At 46.3% G+C, this 16,953-nt stretch overlaps 1 protein-coding gene and 1 long non-coding RNA gene across 2 annotated transcripts in view; one reads left to right on the top strand and one right to left on the bottom strand.

The window, feature by feature from the left end:
* The first annotated feature begins 512 nt into the window (after positions 1-512).
* ADAM11 (ADAM metallopeptidase domain 11) overlaps positions 513-16,953 on the top strand; it is a 33,944-nt gene continuing 17,503 nt past the window's right edge. The window contains exons 1-2 of the mRNA XM_031968651.1: positions 513-902; positions 1,467-1,645. Coding sequence (XP_031824511.1) covers positions 836-902; positions 1,467-1,645 — 246 coding nt within the window. The 5' untranslated portion in view covers positions 513-835. The remainder of the gene's footprint in view (positions 903-1,466; positions 1,646-16,953) is intronic.
* LOC116423290 lies at positions 2,420-16,784 on the bottom strand. The gene is made up of 2 exons (XR_004233843.1): positions 16,447-16,784; positions 2,420-3,269 (listed from the first exon to the last, which is right to left on the bottom strand). It is a non-coding gene; the product is annotated as an uncharacterized LOC116423290 (long non-coding RNA).

Genomic DNA, 16,953 nt, shown 5'->3' with positions numbered 1-16,953 from the left:
GGGTAGGGTCTCTGCGACATCGCGCCCCGAGCTGGCCTCTAAGCTTCGGTTCCTGGCTCCTTTTAAAGCGCAGCTCTGGCTTGGGTCCCCATGGGGGACAGGGGAGTACCCCCGGGTTTCTGGACTTGCAGAGGTGCATATGCGGGACTGACCTTCCCCTTGACGAGGGGGCCGAGGGGCCCCTGGCGTGGCCCGGGAAGCTTTGGGGGCCTCGGGGAGCAGCTGCCCTCGCCCTACCAACGTGCCCGCCGGACTTTGGGAGAAGCGGGGTGCCCGGGGAGGGGAAGGACGGGTCGGGTGAATCCTGGAGCAGACGCCGGGGAAGCAGAGGGGACTGAGGGGGAGGGGAGCCGGGCGGCTGCTTCTCCCTTTGTCCTTTTCCTCCCGTGGTGCCTCGGCCGGGCTTTGTCCCCGCTGCCCGTGCGGCCGGGCAATGCCCCTGTGCTAGTTCGGGGCGGGGCGGGGCGGGGCGGGGGAGGGGAGAGGAGGAGGAGGGAGAGGGGAAAAGGGGGGGCGGGCTCTCTCCTCACGTGCTCCCCCAGCTCGGCTCTTAACACTGGGCTCACGCCGCAGGGGGATGGAGACGGCTCCCTGCTTCTGAGCTCTGGGGGCGGCCGCTTGGCCCCTGCCCCCCTCCCACCTCCCCTCACCTGCTCCTCAGACCCCAGCCTCCCCATCCCCATCCAGCCTGGGAGGGAGACAGCAGAGGCAGCGACCCCCTCTGCAGCCCTCTCCTTCCTTCGCTGGCTGGCCCCCACCCCGGCCTCCCGGTCCCCCGGCCGGGCATCTCCGCCTTGTCCTCAGCCCCCAGACCTGGGGAGATTATGAGGGAAGGATGAGTCGGATGCTCCGCCGGGTGTTGGTGCCTTTCGTCGTTTTCTCCGCTCTCTTCCCACAGCCTGGTGAGTGTGCTCCCCTGCCCCCCGGTCCCAATCGGAGGGCCCAATCCCACCCACTCCCCCGGCCCCCCCACCCCCAGCCTGGCCCTTTTCCTCTTCTCCAGCCCCGGCCCGTCTTCCCCGCCCCCCCCCCAGAATGCAGTATATTTTTGCTGCATCCACATTTTTCTGCAGTGTGTGTGGGGGGAGCACCGAGTTTAGGAGGGTTGAGGTGTGCCAGGGAGGGAGCCATCCACCCACCCACCTGTCTCCATCCCAACTGTTTTCCTACCATGGCCACCCCCCTGCTGGGATGCCCAGGTTTTCCAGCTCCCCCGCGGGACCTCGGAAAGGGGGTCTCTAGCGATGCTTGGGCTGGAATAGAGGAGGGCCCATCTTTCCCCATCCTTGCCTGTGCCCATCAGAGCCATTCTCTCCCAGGAGATGATCCTACCTCCTCAGGTCTCCACAGGTGACACCATAGCCCCAGGACTCTGGGGAGTCCGTCATTCTGTGGCTGAGTCTGTCCCAGACCCTGTCCTTTCTCCCCACTGTGGTCCCTTCTAGCAGGTGGCCTTGTCTCTGCAGGTCTTGGTGGGGTGGCTGGGCCAACAGGAGCCCTGCAGTGGGGGAAGCAGCCCTGGGACAGGGGGCTGCATACTTCTGAGGTCACCCATCCCAGCCGCCTGGTGGGGGAGAGCTCTGGGAGAGAGATCAGCAAGCAAGAGCTGGACACCAGAGCGAGAAAGGAGCCACCTGGGGGCCCGGTGAGTGGGGTGTATTAGGAAGGGAGCTCGGGTAACTGGGTGTCAAGTTTTGGAGAGAGGAGTTGCGTTCCTGAACTGCTGGAGAAGGGTCCCAGGGAATGAGGGTATCCACGAGTCTTCCAGCTCTTCTCAGGAACTCTGGATCCTGACCTCAGGTCTGACTCAGCCCCTGAGGCCCCGCGGCTCTTGGGTCTCAGTTTCCCTTTCTGTAGGGAGATCCTTAAGGGGCTGCAAGGCAGAAGACTGGGGAGACCTGACGAATTGTTAGAATTGCTAAGCTCTAGATTCCCGGTGAGCTAAGTGTTAAAAGGCTTGGTCGGGGAGATGTTACTTAAGCGCTAAGCTCTCCATCCTAATTTCTCTGATATACCCCATTTCCCAGGCTTCCAAGGTCCTTTTCCTTGAGATGACAGTTGTGTGATAAATTAGGGTTAACTTTGGGCCTCGTTGGGGTATGGGAGGGGAGGGACAGTGGTGAGAACAACTTTGAATTAAGAATGAAAACTCCTGGGTTCTCTCTTTGGCCCTGAAATCTGACTGAGGACATCTCAGCTCTATTTCTAGTTCCTCCCTGTGTTAGGGGGGAGGCCCTTGTCAGTCCTTCTTCCTTCCTTGCACTGAAGGCAGAGTCTGGGGAAGAAGAGGTTAGTGTCCAGAAAGTGCTTTGCGATCCCCAGCTAAAACACTGCCTGCCAAACCTGCCCACCCCCACCTAGCTCCCTTTCAGCTTCTGTCCCCTAGGGTGTCTCAGAGGAAGGTTAGGAATAAAGGAGATTAATTGTAATTAATATTTAATTAATATTGTGTGAATAATAACCATCAAAATGGAATATTCATTTGGAGTTCTCTGCAATCTTGAAGCTTTGGGGGAGGAGGCCAGGTAGCAGACCCTGAAAGGGAGGGGGCCAAAGCCTTATGGAAGGCATTGGGTGGGTCCAGCTCTACAGAAATACAAACTTGAAGAAGGACTTGGAGGATATTGCTCAAGCCTGGGATTTTTTTTTTAGAAGGGGGAAGGAGGGCAGAGGGGGATATATGTTGAGGGAGGGGGAAGGGGAAGTGAAAAATGGAAGACTACCATTACAGACATCTGTCAGTCTGGCATCTGTCCCTGGCTAATGTATTTGGTTAAAAGCCCTAATAGGGGAGTGGGGGGGATGTGGTGGAAAGAGGGGGAGGACTGGAGATGGAAGAGAGCAGGAAGAGAACATGCATAATAGATGGGCCATCACTCAGGGTGGTGGGAGGGGGGCAGGAGGGGGATAGATTAATGGTCCTTGGGAAGTGAAGGGGAAGGAAGGGGCTACAGTCAGATTCCACTTTGTTCTCATAGGGTGGGAGGTAGGAGAGGGGAGGGGGAGAGATGACCTGAAGAAGGGGCTAGATGCACAGACTCCTGAGTCCTCGGCCAGGGGGAGCAAGGAAGCTGGGATGTGGGCTGCCTGGCACCTTACTCCTTGGTCGGAGGGCCTCACTTGTGCACCAGGTCCCTCTGAAAAAGCAGGAGGAGAGGCATGGGGATGGCACATGGAGAAGGTTGACCTCTATGTCTCTTGGGCCAAAGTGGCATTCCTCCAGCTCTCTAACCCAGCTGTCCATACTCTCGGTTCCTATGGAGGCTGACCTGGTTGGAGGATAGAAAGAAGGACAGGCTTGAGAAGGAAGACAGATGGGGGGGATGCAAAAAGGGACACCAAAGCTAAGGAGACTCTTGCCTCAACCTAATTTTCTGAGAAAGTGTATATGGTGAGAAAGACTGGGGAACTGGGACATTTGGGGAAAATCATAGCTTACATTTATATTAGACTTTCCGCTTTAAAAGGTATCATATATACATTATTTCACTTGATCCACATAATACGTAGATGCTGTTGTTATTCGCTTTTTATAGATGGGGAAACTGAGGCTGTAAACTTTCCTAATATAGCTTAAGGTAGAATCTGAACCCATCTTCTTGATTCAATCTCACACTCTCTCCACTGTCCCTGGCTATGAATGCAGGGTAGGAATTGCCCCTCCAGGACCTCTTGCCATCCAGATTCAAGGAGATGCTAAGGGATTAGGATCAGAAAGAGACTAGAAACCTAATACCCTAGATCCTCTCCTAGCAAATATTTTAGGCTAGAAATATAATACTTTTCTTTCTTTGGCTCTTGGGGAGCTTATGTCTTTTATTATCATTTAAAATTTTTTAGTTTATTTATTTTTGTTTCCAACATTCATTTTTGTAAGATTTTATGTTCTAAATTTTTCTTTTTCTCTCTCTTCCTTCCCCCTCCCCATGACAACAGAGCTCACGGTCTTGTTGGGGAGGCAAAAGCATCATTCAAAGTACGCAACCCTGCCCAAGACACCATAAGACATATCCACTGCCCCCTTTTCAGTTTTCTTTGGCCTTTCCAACCTAGACTCTAATGTGGATTGAGGGGGACAGTAATCCTCAAAGCCCCTTCCCTTCTTTATCACTTGGAGAAAGAAAGAGCCTGCCCTTCCCTTCCTGTTATTTGTGGTTATTTCCCAGGTTTTGGAATCATTCACTAGATTCAGAAAGGAAAGGACAAGGGGAGGCCATCTAAGCTCCTCAACTCTCTCATGTGGATTCTGTCTTTTAAGTTACCTGGTCAGAGGTGGACCTTGAGGCTTAAGTGCCCACAGTGAAGAATAAATGTTGGTCTTTAATATCCCTTTGAATAGTAAATTATTTGGAGCATTCAGGGACCCATGTAAGCATGTAAGGATTCTGACTGATGGCAGTGGGGGCTTTGTGTGTTAAGACCTGGTAGGGATAATGTATCATCAAACTGAAGGGTTCGTGTGTGTGTGTGTGTGTGTGTGTGTGTGTGTGAAAGAAAAGGTAACCAAAGGGAAAAATGAGAAGGAAGGCAAATAACAAGGCAAGAGACCTGGATTTGAATTCTGATTCTGCCTAAGTGTGATTCTGAGATTTGAAAAGTTAGACTAACTGGACTCCACCAATCATACTTTCACAGATTTATAGCTATAATCTAATTCAGCTGCTTCCTTTTATGAACAAAGAAACGGAAGCTAAAGAGTTTAAATGGATTGTTTAATCTCCCAGGGGTAGAAAGAGGCAGACCCAGGTCTGATGATTCTGAGACAGCCTCTTTTTTCTGTTGGATCAATCCATTTCTGGTCCTTTTGGAGGTCTTTGATTCAAAGATGAGTAGATATAGTTTGACGTGGCCCCAATGTAAAGAGAGTCCAATAGACCTGGATTAGAATTCTGCCATTGTCATTAATTCACCATGTGCTTTTGGGCAGATAGCTTCTCCTGTCCTAAGGCTCGATCTCCCCATTTCTAAGGTGAGATAGTTATAATGATGACCTGGGAGTGTCCTTCCAGCTCTAGGCTTCCCACACAGGAAAGCATCAGCGAATGATTGTGGAACATCTGGGGAAATTTGGAAGTGGATTAGAACCAGGACCCAGAGCACCATCTCGGTGCTGCTTGAGATGCAATTTGCCTTCATTTAAGACTAGGCTCTCAGGAACTAACTACAAACACTTGCTCTCTCAGGCATTCAGAAGAAAGTCCAGCCAGGACTTGGGTTTGCAGGGTACTAAGTATAGGAAGGCAATACAGATTTCTCAGGAAACTCAAGAGGATTCTAGGAAAGGGCTGGACTCAATCAAGATGACTGGATTCAAGACTGAGGAATTTCCAAGTGGAACATATTGACCAGACTGGACAAGACTGGACAATATAACCATGGTGTGTACCTGGAATTCCCAACCTCTCTGTCTTCTTAGGCATCCTCACACCTGAAGCCAGGTGGTTCTGTTGCCCCACTGATAAATGTTGCTTGCTGCTCCTGGATCACTGCCTTGTCGGGGAAGAGAGACTTGTGTAGCTTAGTGACACTATGAGCTACATCATTCAGGGTTACCCAAGGTGGACAGCTCATAGTTCTGACAAAAGGGTGGAGAAGAAAATGACAAACGCCAGTGTCTTTGCCATAAAAACCTTTCGGCAATAATGGAGAACAGAGGGCCTGGCATGCAAAATCACTGACCTGATAACAATATCTTGTGAATAGTACAACATTCACATACATTATCCAGTGATAACCATTTTATGGATGAGGAAAATGAGCAGTGACTTGTCCAAGGGCCATAATGAGTTGTGGCACATTGGTGGCTGAGCCAGAATTAAAACTCAGGTCTCTAGGGCTCTTTCTGCTATAGTTTGTTTTCATCTGTTAAATGAAAGGGCTACATTATTCAACGAATCCCTTTCTATCCATAAATCTGTGAAATTGTGATTTACAGAATTCTTATAGACCAATTATCACACTATACAGATAAAGAAACAGGCTGGGTCATAAGGAGAGAAATAAAAAGTGAGAAGATCTCAAGTGGGAAGAATAGAAATGTCAGAGAAAGCATGGGCTTTGGGCTACACATCCAGATTTCCATTGTTTTAACTAAAGGCTGGGGTAGGGAAAAGGGAGATTTCCTCTGAATTTTCCATTTTGGGTTCAATGTTCTAGTTGTTACAGAAAAGCATCTTGACGTGTGCTCAATTCTGAAGCTGGGAAAGGGATAAGGAACAAAAGGAATTGTTGTTGTTCCTCCTTCATTCTCAAAGAAGACCAGTGACCTCACAAAGGTGATGTTTTGACTTGTAAAACACCATAAATAGGGTTTGTTAAGACAGCAAAATGGCTCTGTGGATAGAGTTCCAGGCCTGGAGTTAGGAGAACGCATCTTTGGGAGTTTGAATATAGCCTCAGATACTTAATAACTGTGTGATCTGGGCAAGTCACTTAACCCTATTTGTTTCAATTTTCTTATCTGAAAAATGAGTTGGAGAAATGGAAAACCACTCCAGTATCTTTGCCAGGAAAACCCCCAAAGGGGTCATGAATGAAATGACCAGACAACAATAACAACAGGGTACAATATCAAAGATTATGGAGCTCATTGTCATGAATGGGGAGCTTCAGTGTCAGAGACAGGAATTCTATATCAGGGCACGAAGGTCTCAGTGTCAGGATGGGGATTCATTTTCAGAGAGGACGGGGTCACTGTCAGAAATGGTAAGAAGTTAACATCAAGGATGGGGGCTGAGTGTCAAGATGGGGGTTCAATGTCAGGGATATCTCGGTGTCAGAGATGGGGTTCAGTGTCCGGATGAGGGATTAACCCCAGGGAATTCAGTGTCAGGGGTGGTGAGGAGCCAGCCTCCGGGATGGGGGCTTGATGTCAGGGATGGAATATCAAGAGAGACAACATCTGGGGAAGGTGATTTTAGTGATGAAGACAAGGAGCACTGTTAGTGCCAGGAAAGGGCTTAGGAATCCAGCTTGTGGCAGGCTTAGACATCCCCAGCCCTAGCTGGGTTCATGGCCCATTCACTACCTTTTTATCTCCCTTGTCCCTGATTCTTTCCGTGACCCAGCTGCCCAAAGTCCCTTCCCTCAGAGATGGTGACCCTGCGGGGAGGTGACTTTGTCCTCAGAAATATAGGTCACTTCTCATCACTAGAAGCTTGTCCAAGTTCCTCTATTGTCTTGGCATTTTACTGTGTCTGTGGCTAAGTGGGCCATCAGCTTGTTCCTCAGAGTGAGGTTTGGGGCGTCCTGGGATTTATTCTGTGGGATGAGACAGGAAACAGCTTCCCCTCTGACCCCCTGGGATATCTGGAATCTCCCTTTGGCTGCCGCCGCATCTTGTACAAGACATAACTCAGTGCTGATTTCTTTCACCAAAGACAAGGCTTGTGAAGCCTGACTTCTTCCTTGCTTTCTTCCATTGGCTTCTGGCCCAGGCAGGTGGTTCCAGGGGACACAGTACTTAGAACTGGAGGGGGTACTTTGGAGTCTTTTGGGCACAGGATCATGGAGTGAGACCTTTGAGGCTTCTCATGGCCAATGCTCTCATTTTTCAGAGTCTGGATGGGGGCTCGTAAGAGTTAAGTGACTTTTTAAAGTTGATACAGGTAGAAGGTAGATCCTTTATGTCATTCTCCAGTCTTCTCTTCTTTCCCAACCAGCCTCTGTTCCATTCTCCACATTTATAGCTAATCTTGTTCACAAAGATGGAGCCCATCCAACCTTGAGCTCCCTCGAGCTCCTCTCCTCCATTTTTAGCATCATAGGCATGGAGATTTAAAACTGGAAGGATCCTTCCAAGTCATTGGGTCTGATGCCCTCATTTTACCGATGACATAACTGAAGCCTGGAAAGTGACTTATCCAGGGTCACATAGGTCCTTCTCCCACCGATGTACATAATTCATTCTCTCCCCTCACACTTTCTTAGGTAGGACCTTGTCTCTCAGAGAGAGGATCCTCCAAGCCCTATATCCTGTCTTTCTATGCTATCATTCATCTCCTTCTCTGTCCTCCTTTCTTCCATTCACAGGAGCATCCCAGCATCTCAGGAAGACCAATTTCTTTCCCTTTGCCTTCTATTTTACTTATTTCCACATCCTGCTGGAACCTATCTCTCTTCTCCTTTTTCATGGATCTCTCTCTCTCTCCCTGACTCTCTTTCCATCTCTCTCTCTCTCTCTCTGTTCTCTCTGTCTCTCTCCTCTTTGTCTTCCCACTCCCCCACTACTTCTGTCTCTTCCCATTTCCCTACCAATATGTTTAAATCTCCTCAAACTTACACCTCCCTTCAACCCTTCTATCTCATCCAATTATTGTCATGTCTCTTGTCATCATCACTACTAAACTGACACATAAATGGTGCCCCAGCCTCCTTACTATGAATTCTGACCTCAACTAGCCTCTTAAGTCACTCCATAGAAACTCTTCTTTTAAAAGCCACCGGTGATCTATTCATCTAATTCAATAACCTTTTCTTAGTTTCCATTTTTCTTGACTTCTTGGCAAATTTTGAGGCTACTGACCAATCCCTACAACTAGATATTCTTCTCTTGGCTTTAGAAACAAGATACTCCCAAGGTTTTCCTCCTTCTCTTTAACTGCTTCTCTCTCTCCAATATTCTTTTCCTTAGGCAATTTGATCCATGTAAATGACAAGTCTCTCTCTCTCTCTCTCTCTCTCTCTCTCTCTCTCTCTCTCTCTCTCTCTTTCTCTTTCTCTCTCTCCAGTTTGTCTCTGTCTCTCTCTTTTTCTACTTGCTTCTCTCTTTTTTCTCTTTCTTTGTCTCTTTCTCTGTATTTTCTGTCTCTGTTCCTCTCTTCTCTTTGTCTCTGTTCTCTGTGTCTTTCTGTCTCTGTATCTTTCCCTCCCCTCTGCTTCCTTTCTTTTTCCCTACATCTCCCTGTCTTTCTCGTTATGTCTGTCTTTTTCTCTTTGTGTCTGTGTCTCTTCTTGATTGAAATATGCTACAGTCCAATCCTGTGCAATATTCTGTCATGCTTCCATAATCATGCGATATTCCTTTTGCCTTAACAGAAGGAGCATGGTTCAGTGAAAAGGGATTTGACTTTCATTAGAGAAGGTTCAAATCTCATCTCTGATACTATCAGTGTGAACTTGGGGCAAGTCACTTAAGCCCTCTGGGCCTCGGTTTTCTCATCTGAAAAATAAAGGGGTCAGACTAGGTGGCCTCTAAGACCCCTTTCAATTTTAAATCAGTGGTCCTGAGCTTGTCCTCTCTTACTTGTTTAAAACTCAGTTCACATGTTGTCTCTTCTAGGAAGCCTTCCTTGATGCTCCCTGTCAGTCATGTCTTTATCCCCTTGAAGCTCATTTGGTACTTTGCTTAGCACATCTTTAATGAATTAGCACACACTGTCTTGGGATACTTTACAATGTATAAATTGCAAGCTTTAAGAGACCTTAGAGGTCATCTCATTCAATTCCTCTTTTTTTTGTAGATGACAAGGCTAAAAAAAATGACTCGACCATGATAACCCAGGCAGTGAATAGCATAGCCAGGATTCAAACCTACATCATTTGATTCGGACAGGATTAAACCCAAATACCTCAGCCCTCCACAACCCAGCCCCCCAGGTGCCAGATTGCTTTAATCTAGCCTTAAATGCTGAATAGAGGTACTGGGGAGCCATTGAAATTTTTTGAATGGGGGAGAGTGACATATCCCACGGTAGCATAGTAGTTGAGGTATGTGCATTTTACAATAAGAATGTTCACTTGGATGTAGTACAATTTCTCAGATTATTTATTAACTTTTCAGTCATTGGACAAAGATCACACATGAAGAGTGACAAGGATTCATTTCATAACTGCAGATGGTCTGAGAAATGCGTGATTTTTAAGATCCCCAGATCCCTCTCTGTGTCATCACCACAGAAATGGAAGGGAGCTATGTCGGTCTAGAGATCATTCTATACTTTAATCTGTTCTTTACTTTTAATCCGATCCAGGGTGTAGATCACCCTGGCTGCAATATTCATTATCTGATGGCTGATCATCATGATATTGGTATTGAACCTCTGCAGATTTGACCAGAGTGATCCTTGGAAAGCAGACACAGTAAATGGGAGATGCTTCACATAGGAAGACTAAAGAATAACTCACTAGTATCAAGAAATCAGTCAACAAGCATTTATCAAAGGCTTTTTATATGTCCAGCACTGGTCGAGGCCCTGGGTTAAACAAGCACTATTTGCAAGGTCCTTAGAATATGCACAAATGGTTCAAAGAAATGACTTCTACAAATCGAGTCAACTAGCATTTATTAAGCATCTATTGTGTGCCAGATGCTGTGCTAAGGATTGAGGATGCAAAGAAAAGCAAAAACACGTTCCTTTTATCAAGGAGTCCACATTTAAATGGGGAGACAGTATGCCCCTATACCCCTAGGAATGTATATGCAAGGTAAATTATACAGGGGGAAACTTCCTGTGCATCTGCCTTCTGTGAAGGATTTTTAGGAAGAAGTGGATGAGAAGAGGTGGATAGGTTGCATTCTGATCTGAAGAACAGAACACTGCACTAATAAGGTAGTGGAACCAATGAAATAGAGTTAAAACATATTAGGAAAATCACCTCAAAATGTATGATTTTGGACTAGTTTGGGCTTCAAATGACTTCTAGACCTCTCTTATCATTCTAAGATATACAGATACAAAGTCTGTGTAAAGAAGGGAGAAAGCTTAGTCATGGAGAGCAGTTGGAATGATCCAGGCATGTGGTAATAAATACCTCGATTAGCTGGGTGGTCTTAGGAGTATAAAGGAAGATTGATAATTTGATAATTAGGATTTGGTAATTAGTTGGTAATTAGACTGTTTGGCCCAAAAATTATATGAGAAAACAATTCCTTTCACTCTTTTGAAGAGATGGGAGTGCACATGTTAAACTTTGCACATATTTTCATATTCTATAATATATTGGTTATTTTTCCTAAGTCTTTTTTTCTCTTCCTTTTCCTTTTTTTTCAATAAAAATGTTCTCAATTATATGGGACAACTTGCTAGGAAGAGGAAGAGAAAGATACAAGGGGAAATTTAAGTCAATGTAAAAGAAATATTTATCAATAAAAATTTATCTTAATATTAAAAATTTGATGGGATTGTCAAGGGTGAGATAGATGAAAGGATCAGAGATATCTCCAAAGATCTGAGAATAAAGGTGATAATGATAGAAATAGGAAAGTCAGGAAGCAGGCTGATATTGGGCTGATATCGAAGGGATAAAGATGAGTTTGGTTTGGGATCTGCCATCACATCTAATGCAAAACTCACAAATTGAAAGGTAGAGTAGACTGCTAGGGTGTAACATTAGAACCCAAGACTGAGGTTGGAGAGAAATATTTGTGAGTGATAGCTGAAGTCATGGTATCATCCAAGAAAAGGAGTCGGAGCCAGAAGAGCAGGAAGCTGGAGAGTAGATCTTGGAGCAAAGCATAAGGAGACGGTGGAAGGAGGAAGAGGAGTAATCAATAAGTAGAAGTCAGAGGGTTAAGAAGAGATCCAGGATACTACAGGATCATTAGAGGTTAAGAGAAGAACAGGTCAGAGGAATGACCCATGGTATCAAATGCAGCTGAAAAGTCATCAGGGATGAAAGCAGATAAAAAAATAGTGGATTGGGTAATTAGGAGGTCACTGGTAAATTTCCAGAGAGCAGTTTTAGTCTTATGGCAGGGACAAAAGCCAGATTTCGAGGATTAGGGACCTAATGGATTGTCGGGAAATGGAGGTAGCAAGTATAGACCACACCTTCAAGAATTTGGCAGTGAATGGAAGGGAAGAAATAGGATGAGAACATTTGGATCGAGTGAAGGTTTGTCAGGGCAAAGAGAAATGTTTCTGCTTAAAGGTACAGGGGAAGAAGAACAATATGTGCAAGCAAAGAGAGAATTGAAGAGAAAAGATCCTGGAGAAGGTGGTAGGGAATAGGATGAAGTTGTTTTTGTTGTTGTTATTCATTCTTCGTTCTCCACAAGCACAAATGACATACATAGACTGAGGGAAGAAAAGCACTCTGGCACAATGGAAACAATGTTAGATTTAATGTCAAAGAACCTGAATTCAAATCCTACCCATAAACACTTTCTAGCTGGGTAGCATTAGGCAAATCATTTAATCTCTCTAGCCTTCAGTTTCCTCATTTGTAAAATGGGGATAATAAGAGCATCTATGTTGTAAGGATAAAATGAGATAATTTATTGAGCATCTAAATTCAGATTGTGACTGTTACTTACTTCCTCTATGTCCATGAACAAAATCATTTAACATCTTAGTTCCCCCTTTTGTAAAATGAGGTGATTGGATTAGATAAGCTTTAAGTCCCTCATCTATGATCCTCCACAAAGTGGGAAGTCAAATACATCTGCTAAAGTGGGTCTGGAATTCCTGTCCCTTTGATTTTCTTAGCTTTTTTTTTCCAAGCAAAAGAAAGCTCATTGGCTGGATGGAGGTGGTATAAGTGGAAATGACTGATTATTTTTAAAGGCTTAAATAAAAAAAAAAAGAATTTTTGTAAGTTTCAAAAATGTAATTGATATCTTTTTTATACCCTCTTAACTTCTGAATATTATAGTTTCTTCTTTCCTTCTTACGCCCATTTGTCCCATCTATCCCTTATAACATCAAATTAAAAAAAAAAAGCAAGCAATTCATCAGAACTAACCAATAGATCAGCTAAGCCTGATGGTAGTTAGTGTTCTTGGTCATTATAATTATATAACCTTCACTTCCACTTTAAATTTATTTTTTTAGATCAAAGGTAAAGCAGGTAGCAAGGGCAAGAGCATGGCTAGATGGCACCAAAAACCCAGGCAGAAATTAGATAGCAAGAGCCTGTCCTGGGCCAAGCCTATGACCTTGCCTGAGCAATATTCCTTGGGCTGGGAGCAGGAAAGGAGACGCAGCTGGTGGGAATGAGTCAGCCCTGGGCAGAGCCCAGGCTCAGGGAGAGTGGGAAAGCCGAGGAAGTTGTGGGCAGGGGGTGACCCTGAGTTTGAGATCGGAGAGGGGCCATAGAAGGATGAGTCCAGGGAGTAAGTGGCTGATGGTGGAAGGAGATAGAAGGTCCAGGTGCCCAATGGGATGTCATCACTGATGATAAAATAGTTGAAAATGATGGCTGGAGACCAGCTGGAGAATAAAGTTGAATCAGATTTTCAAGGGACATGGGTCCTGGATTTCAGTAGGTGACAGGAGGGAATATGGAAATACTGATGTAGTCTGATAGCATGATGAATGAGTCTGGTGGAGTAATGGCCTGGCACCAGTGGTTGGACTCATCTATCTCCTTTTCTTCCACCAGTATGAGAGAAATAGTCAATAAGATTATCATGAAAGAGGGCAGTGGGAGATAAGGAATCGTCAAGGGAAAGGCAGGGATTCTTCACAAAAAGTCCACAGATCCCATAGGTAGATTTCAGAGGGGAGTTCATCAACTTAGATGGAAAAACAATTATACCCTTATTTCACTATAATGGTTTTCCTTTAAAATCCTGTGTATTTTATTTTAAATTTAAATTTAAAAATCATTATTCTGAGGAAGGATCCATAAGCTTCACCAGACTGTTTGGCCCAAAAACAGGTTTATGATCTCTGCTTCATGGTGGGCAGGGAAGGAAAATGTTGAGGGAGAGAGACAAGATTATACTCCACTGAGTGACATGGAGGTTCCTCAGAGCTCAGGGGAAGGGATCAACTGGGAGACAGTTGAGATTGAGTTAATTTAGATTATTTTGGGGAGCTGCCAGTGGAGGGAAGGATAAGGGTAACCACAGATTAGGAGATTTATGTTGATGGTGCAGGAGGGGTGTAAGTTAGGGAGCACTAGAGAAGGTGGTCTGTCTAGTTCTCTGAAGAAGTTGGAAGTGGGAGGAAGAGAATTAAGGTACACACAGATAGAAATCCAACTTTGGAGTCCAAATGGAGTGGTAGCAATGAGTAAGAGCTGTTACAGACAAAAGAGGGATCCTCATCCCAGGCAGAAGTCACATTTTGACTCCCTCCTATCCTAGGGAGCAGGACCTGCACTTTCTACCTTGTGAGTTATAATTGGACCAATGCAAATGTCATTTTACTTTTCTCTTTCCTTGTCATTGGTCCCATCTGTGTCCTATCCCTCTGTGAAGGACTGAGTAGGGTAGGGCCTGTGTCTCATCTGACTGGAAGCTCTCTGAGGACGAGGTCTGGGTCTCCTCCTTCCTCTGGTTCCCTTTCTGCCCCAGACCCTCTCCACAAGGGATGTTCCAAACAGAATGGGGACAGATGGATTTTCTGATTCTCCTGAAAGTGTGGGAGGTTCAGTCAGAGCCACAGAGCTTTGCCATTAGAACTTTTCCAGAATCTACTACCAATATCTCCATCTCTCCTTTCTCCTTTCCCTCCCACCCCTCTCCCCCCAGTGTACTAGAACACCAGCTCAGGAAACCAAGCAGGTCCCAGCCGAACAGCCTTAGAATGTCACGAATGTTTTAGTCCCAACATCTCATTTTACAGGAGGAAATCAGTGCCTCAGAAGGGAAAGTAACTTGCTCAAGGTTAATATAGCCAGTATGTGGCAGAATGGGGATTTGAATCCAAGCTCTTAGGTTGCCAGCCCTGTCTTATTCATTTTTTTTTTTTTCACATCTCTGACAGTGATCGGGGGAAAGAGGAAGGAAGCAGGAATTTTTCCAGAGGGAGGAGCTAAACCTCTGAGACATAGAAAGACTAGGTCCTTAGGGGTAGATCAGAGAAAGAAACCCAGGAATCTTGAATACGAGACTGAGAATGATGGGAGAGGGTGAGTTTGAATCATTCTGAGCAGCAAAAGGAGCCAAGATTGTAAGGAAAGCAGGAGAGAAGAGTGGAAGTGACTCATTGTCTTCGATTATGTCCTGATGGAGGATCTAGGGGCTCAGACGTGAAAGCTGAATCCCTGGCCATCCCAGGGACAATGGAAAATGGAGAAGGGGAAGTGTGTGTTTCTTGGGAATCAAAGGATTTGCTGGTTGCTTTCTTGAGCCCTTTCCAGAGTCCCCAAGCTTTTAATGCCCCACTTTCCTCCCATGCTGCTTGGTTCATCCTCCAGCACCCAACCTGGCAATGCAGCCCCTTCCTGCTCCCTCCCCTTATTCTGGAGTGCTCACCATATGTGATACCTCCGGACCCCTGCACAGGGCCCATCTCTGTGCCGAGCTGCTCACCCCCAATCCCTTCTCCCATCCTTCCCTCTTGTTCTGGATTCTTTCCTGGAAAGGAGAAGTCCATCACTCTCCCAGGGTCTCCACTCAGCATCTCTGACAGAGAGAAACCCTCCCTTCTCTGTCTCTATGGCTTGTTTTCCCTTATTGGAATGCATCCTTCTTGCTTCTTGTGTCTGAGTCCCAGCTTTTAGCACAATGCACGGCATGAAGTGCTTAATGCAATTTTCATTCAGCCATTCAGTCAGTAATTCATTCTTTCCCCGCTCACCTTCAGCAAGCTAACGGAGTCATCCAGAGGGCCCTCCCCTCGTTCTGCTTTCTTCTCTTCCCTCCCAATGTCAGCAAAGGCTGTGGGGGAAGACAGCTCCTGGCTGACTGGGAGAGCAGCTGCAGGGCAGGACTTTGGGGTCTGGGGCAGATCACAGTGGGCAAACTTGGGTATCTATGGCTCAGCATCCTCAGGTTTAGCAACCGAAGGGATTTTAGTGGGAATGCAGGTGTGTGTGTTGGGAGAGAGAGTGAATCACAACTAATCCTGGTAGTGTTTGGAGAGCAAGGGGGAAATACAAGTAAAAGGAGTTTGAGGTTGGGATGTTTTGACAGGACCTGTGGCTGTTCTGCTTTCCCTGTACGTGTGTATCGGAATGTGACTTTTTGCCTCCTCCCTCCTTTCTGGGCCTTGGTTTCTCCATCTATGAGAGGACTAGATAAGGTTCCCCTAGTATTCCTTCCTTTATTTAAATCATGATCCTCCATGACACCCCAGACTCTGAGTCTCATGTTCTGGGATGTTTAGGGAGGCTATTGGGTGGACCCCCAGGAATGGGGCTGAGCGAGGGATCCTACTTTGAAGCTTCAAGCTGTGGGCCCTGATTTGTTCAAGCAGATCTGCTGTGACGCCAGGTAGGGTTCGGAGGGCCCATTTTATCCTGGAAATTACCCTCCACGCCCTCTCTGGGACCTTGCCTTCCATCTTGCTAATTCTGCATCTATGAGTATGGAGATACAAGGCCCTAAAGACTGAACATTGTTCCCTCAAGGAGAGACAGTCCAGGGGAAGAAGTTAGATGTAGGTCCAAAAAGTACTGGACAGAGTATGAAGATGAAACCCCAGAATTCTGGCTCCCAGTCTCAGGTTTTTGGCTCACCACCATTTGTTGAAATCCCATAGATAAACCTTTTATGTTCCCATTTCCCAGCCTTCTCGTCCTTCCATCCCTCATGCTGTCCCTTCTTTGTCTTACCTCCCCAGGAAAACAGTCAGCAGGTTCAGCAGTCTCTGGCTCCAGGGCCCCCATCTTTCCAACCTTTCTCAGTCAATAAGAGCCCAGACTTAGGAGGGTGGCCATCCTGCAGAGGTCTGGTGTGTTGCCACGGCAACCCAGAGCCTCCCAGCCCCACCGCAATGGCCCCTCTGAAAAATTTATCAGGAAAACTTCCCTCTTTAAAAATTAACATCAGAATTGAAATATTAAAGACAAGCTTCTTCAGGCAGGAGTTGGGAGAGGGGAACTGAATGCTAAATTTGGGTGTGGAGGGGGTGCTGTATCTTTAGCAAGATAACACCTTCTCGTGTCATCTCATCCCACCCCGTTTCCCAGGGATACTTCCACCCCTTCCCCCAAATCTCCCACCCTGAGATTCTAGCCCCAAAGATGTATTCCTACCTTACTTGGTCAGAGAACCCCAAAGCGCCGTGTGTGGGAGGCAGAGGTGGGGATGGAAGTCTGGCCCCCTAACCACTAACTCAG

The sequence above is a fragment of the Sarcophilus harrisii genome, chromosome 4 (assembly GCF_902635505.1).
Source record: "Sarcophilus harrisii chromosome 4, mSarHar1.11, whole genome shotgun sequence".
Lineage (NCBI taxonomy): Eukaryota > Metazoa > Chordata > Mammalia > Dasyuromorphia > Dasyuridae > Sarcophilus > Sarcophilus harrisii.
Note: the sequence above shows the minus strand (reverse complement) of the source record. Positions and strands in the feature narration are given on the sequence as shown.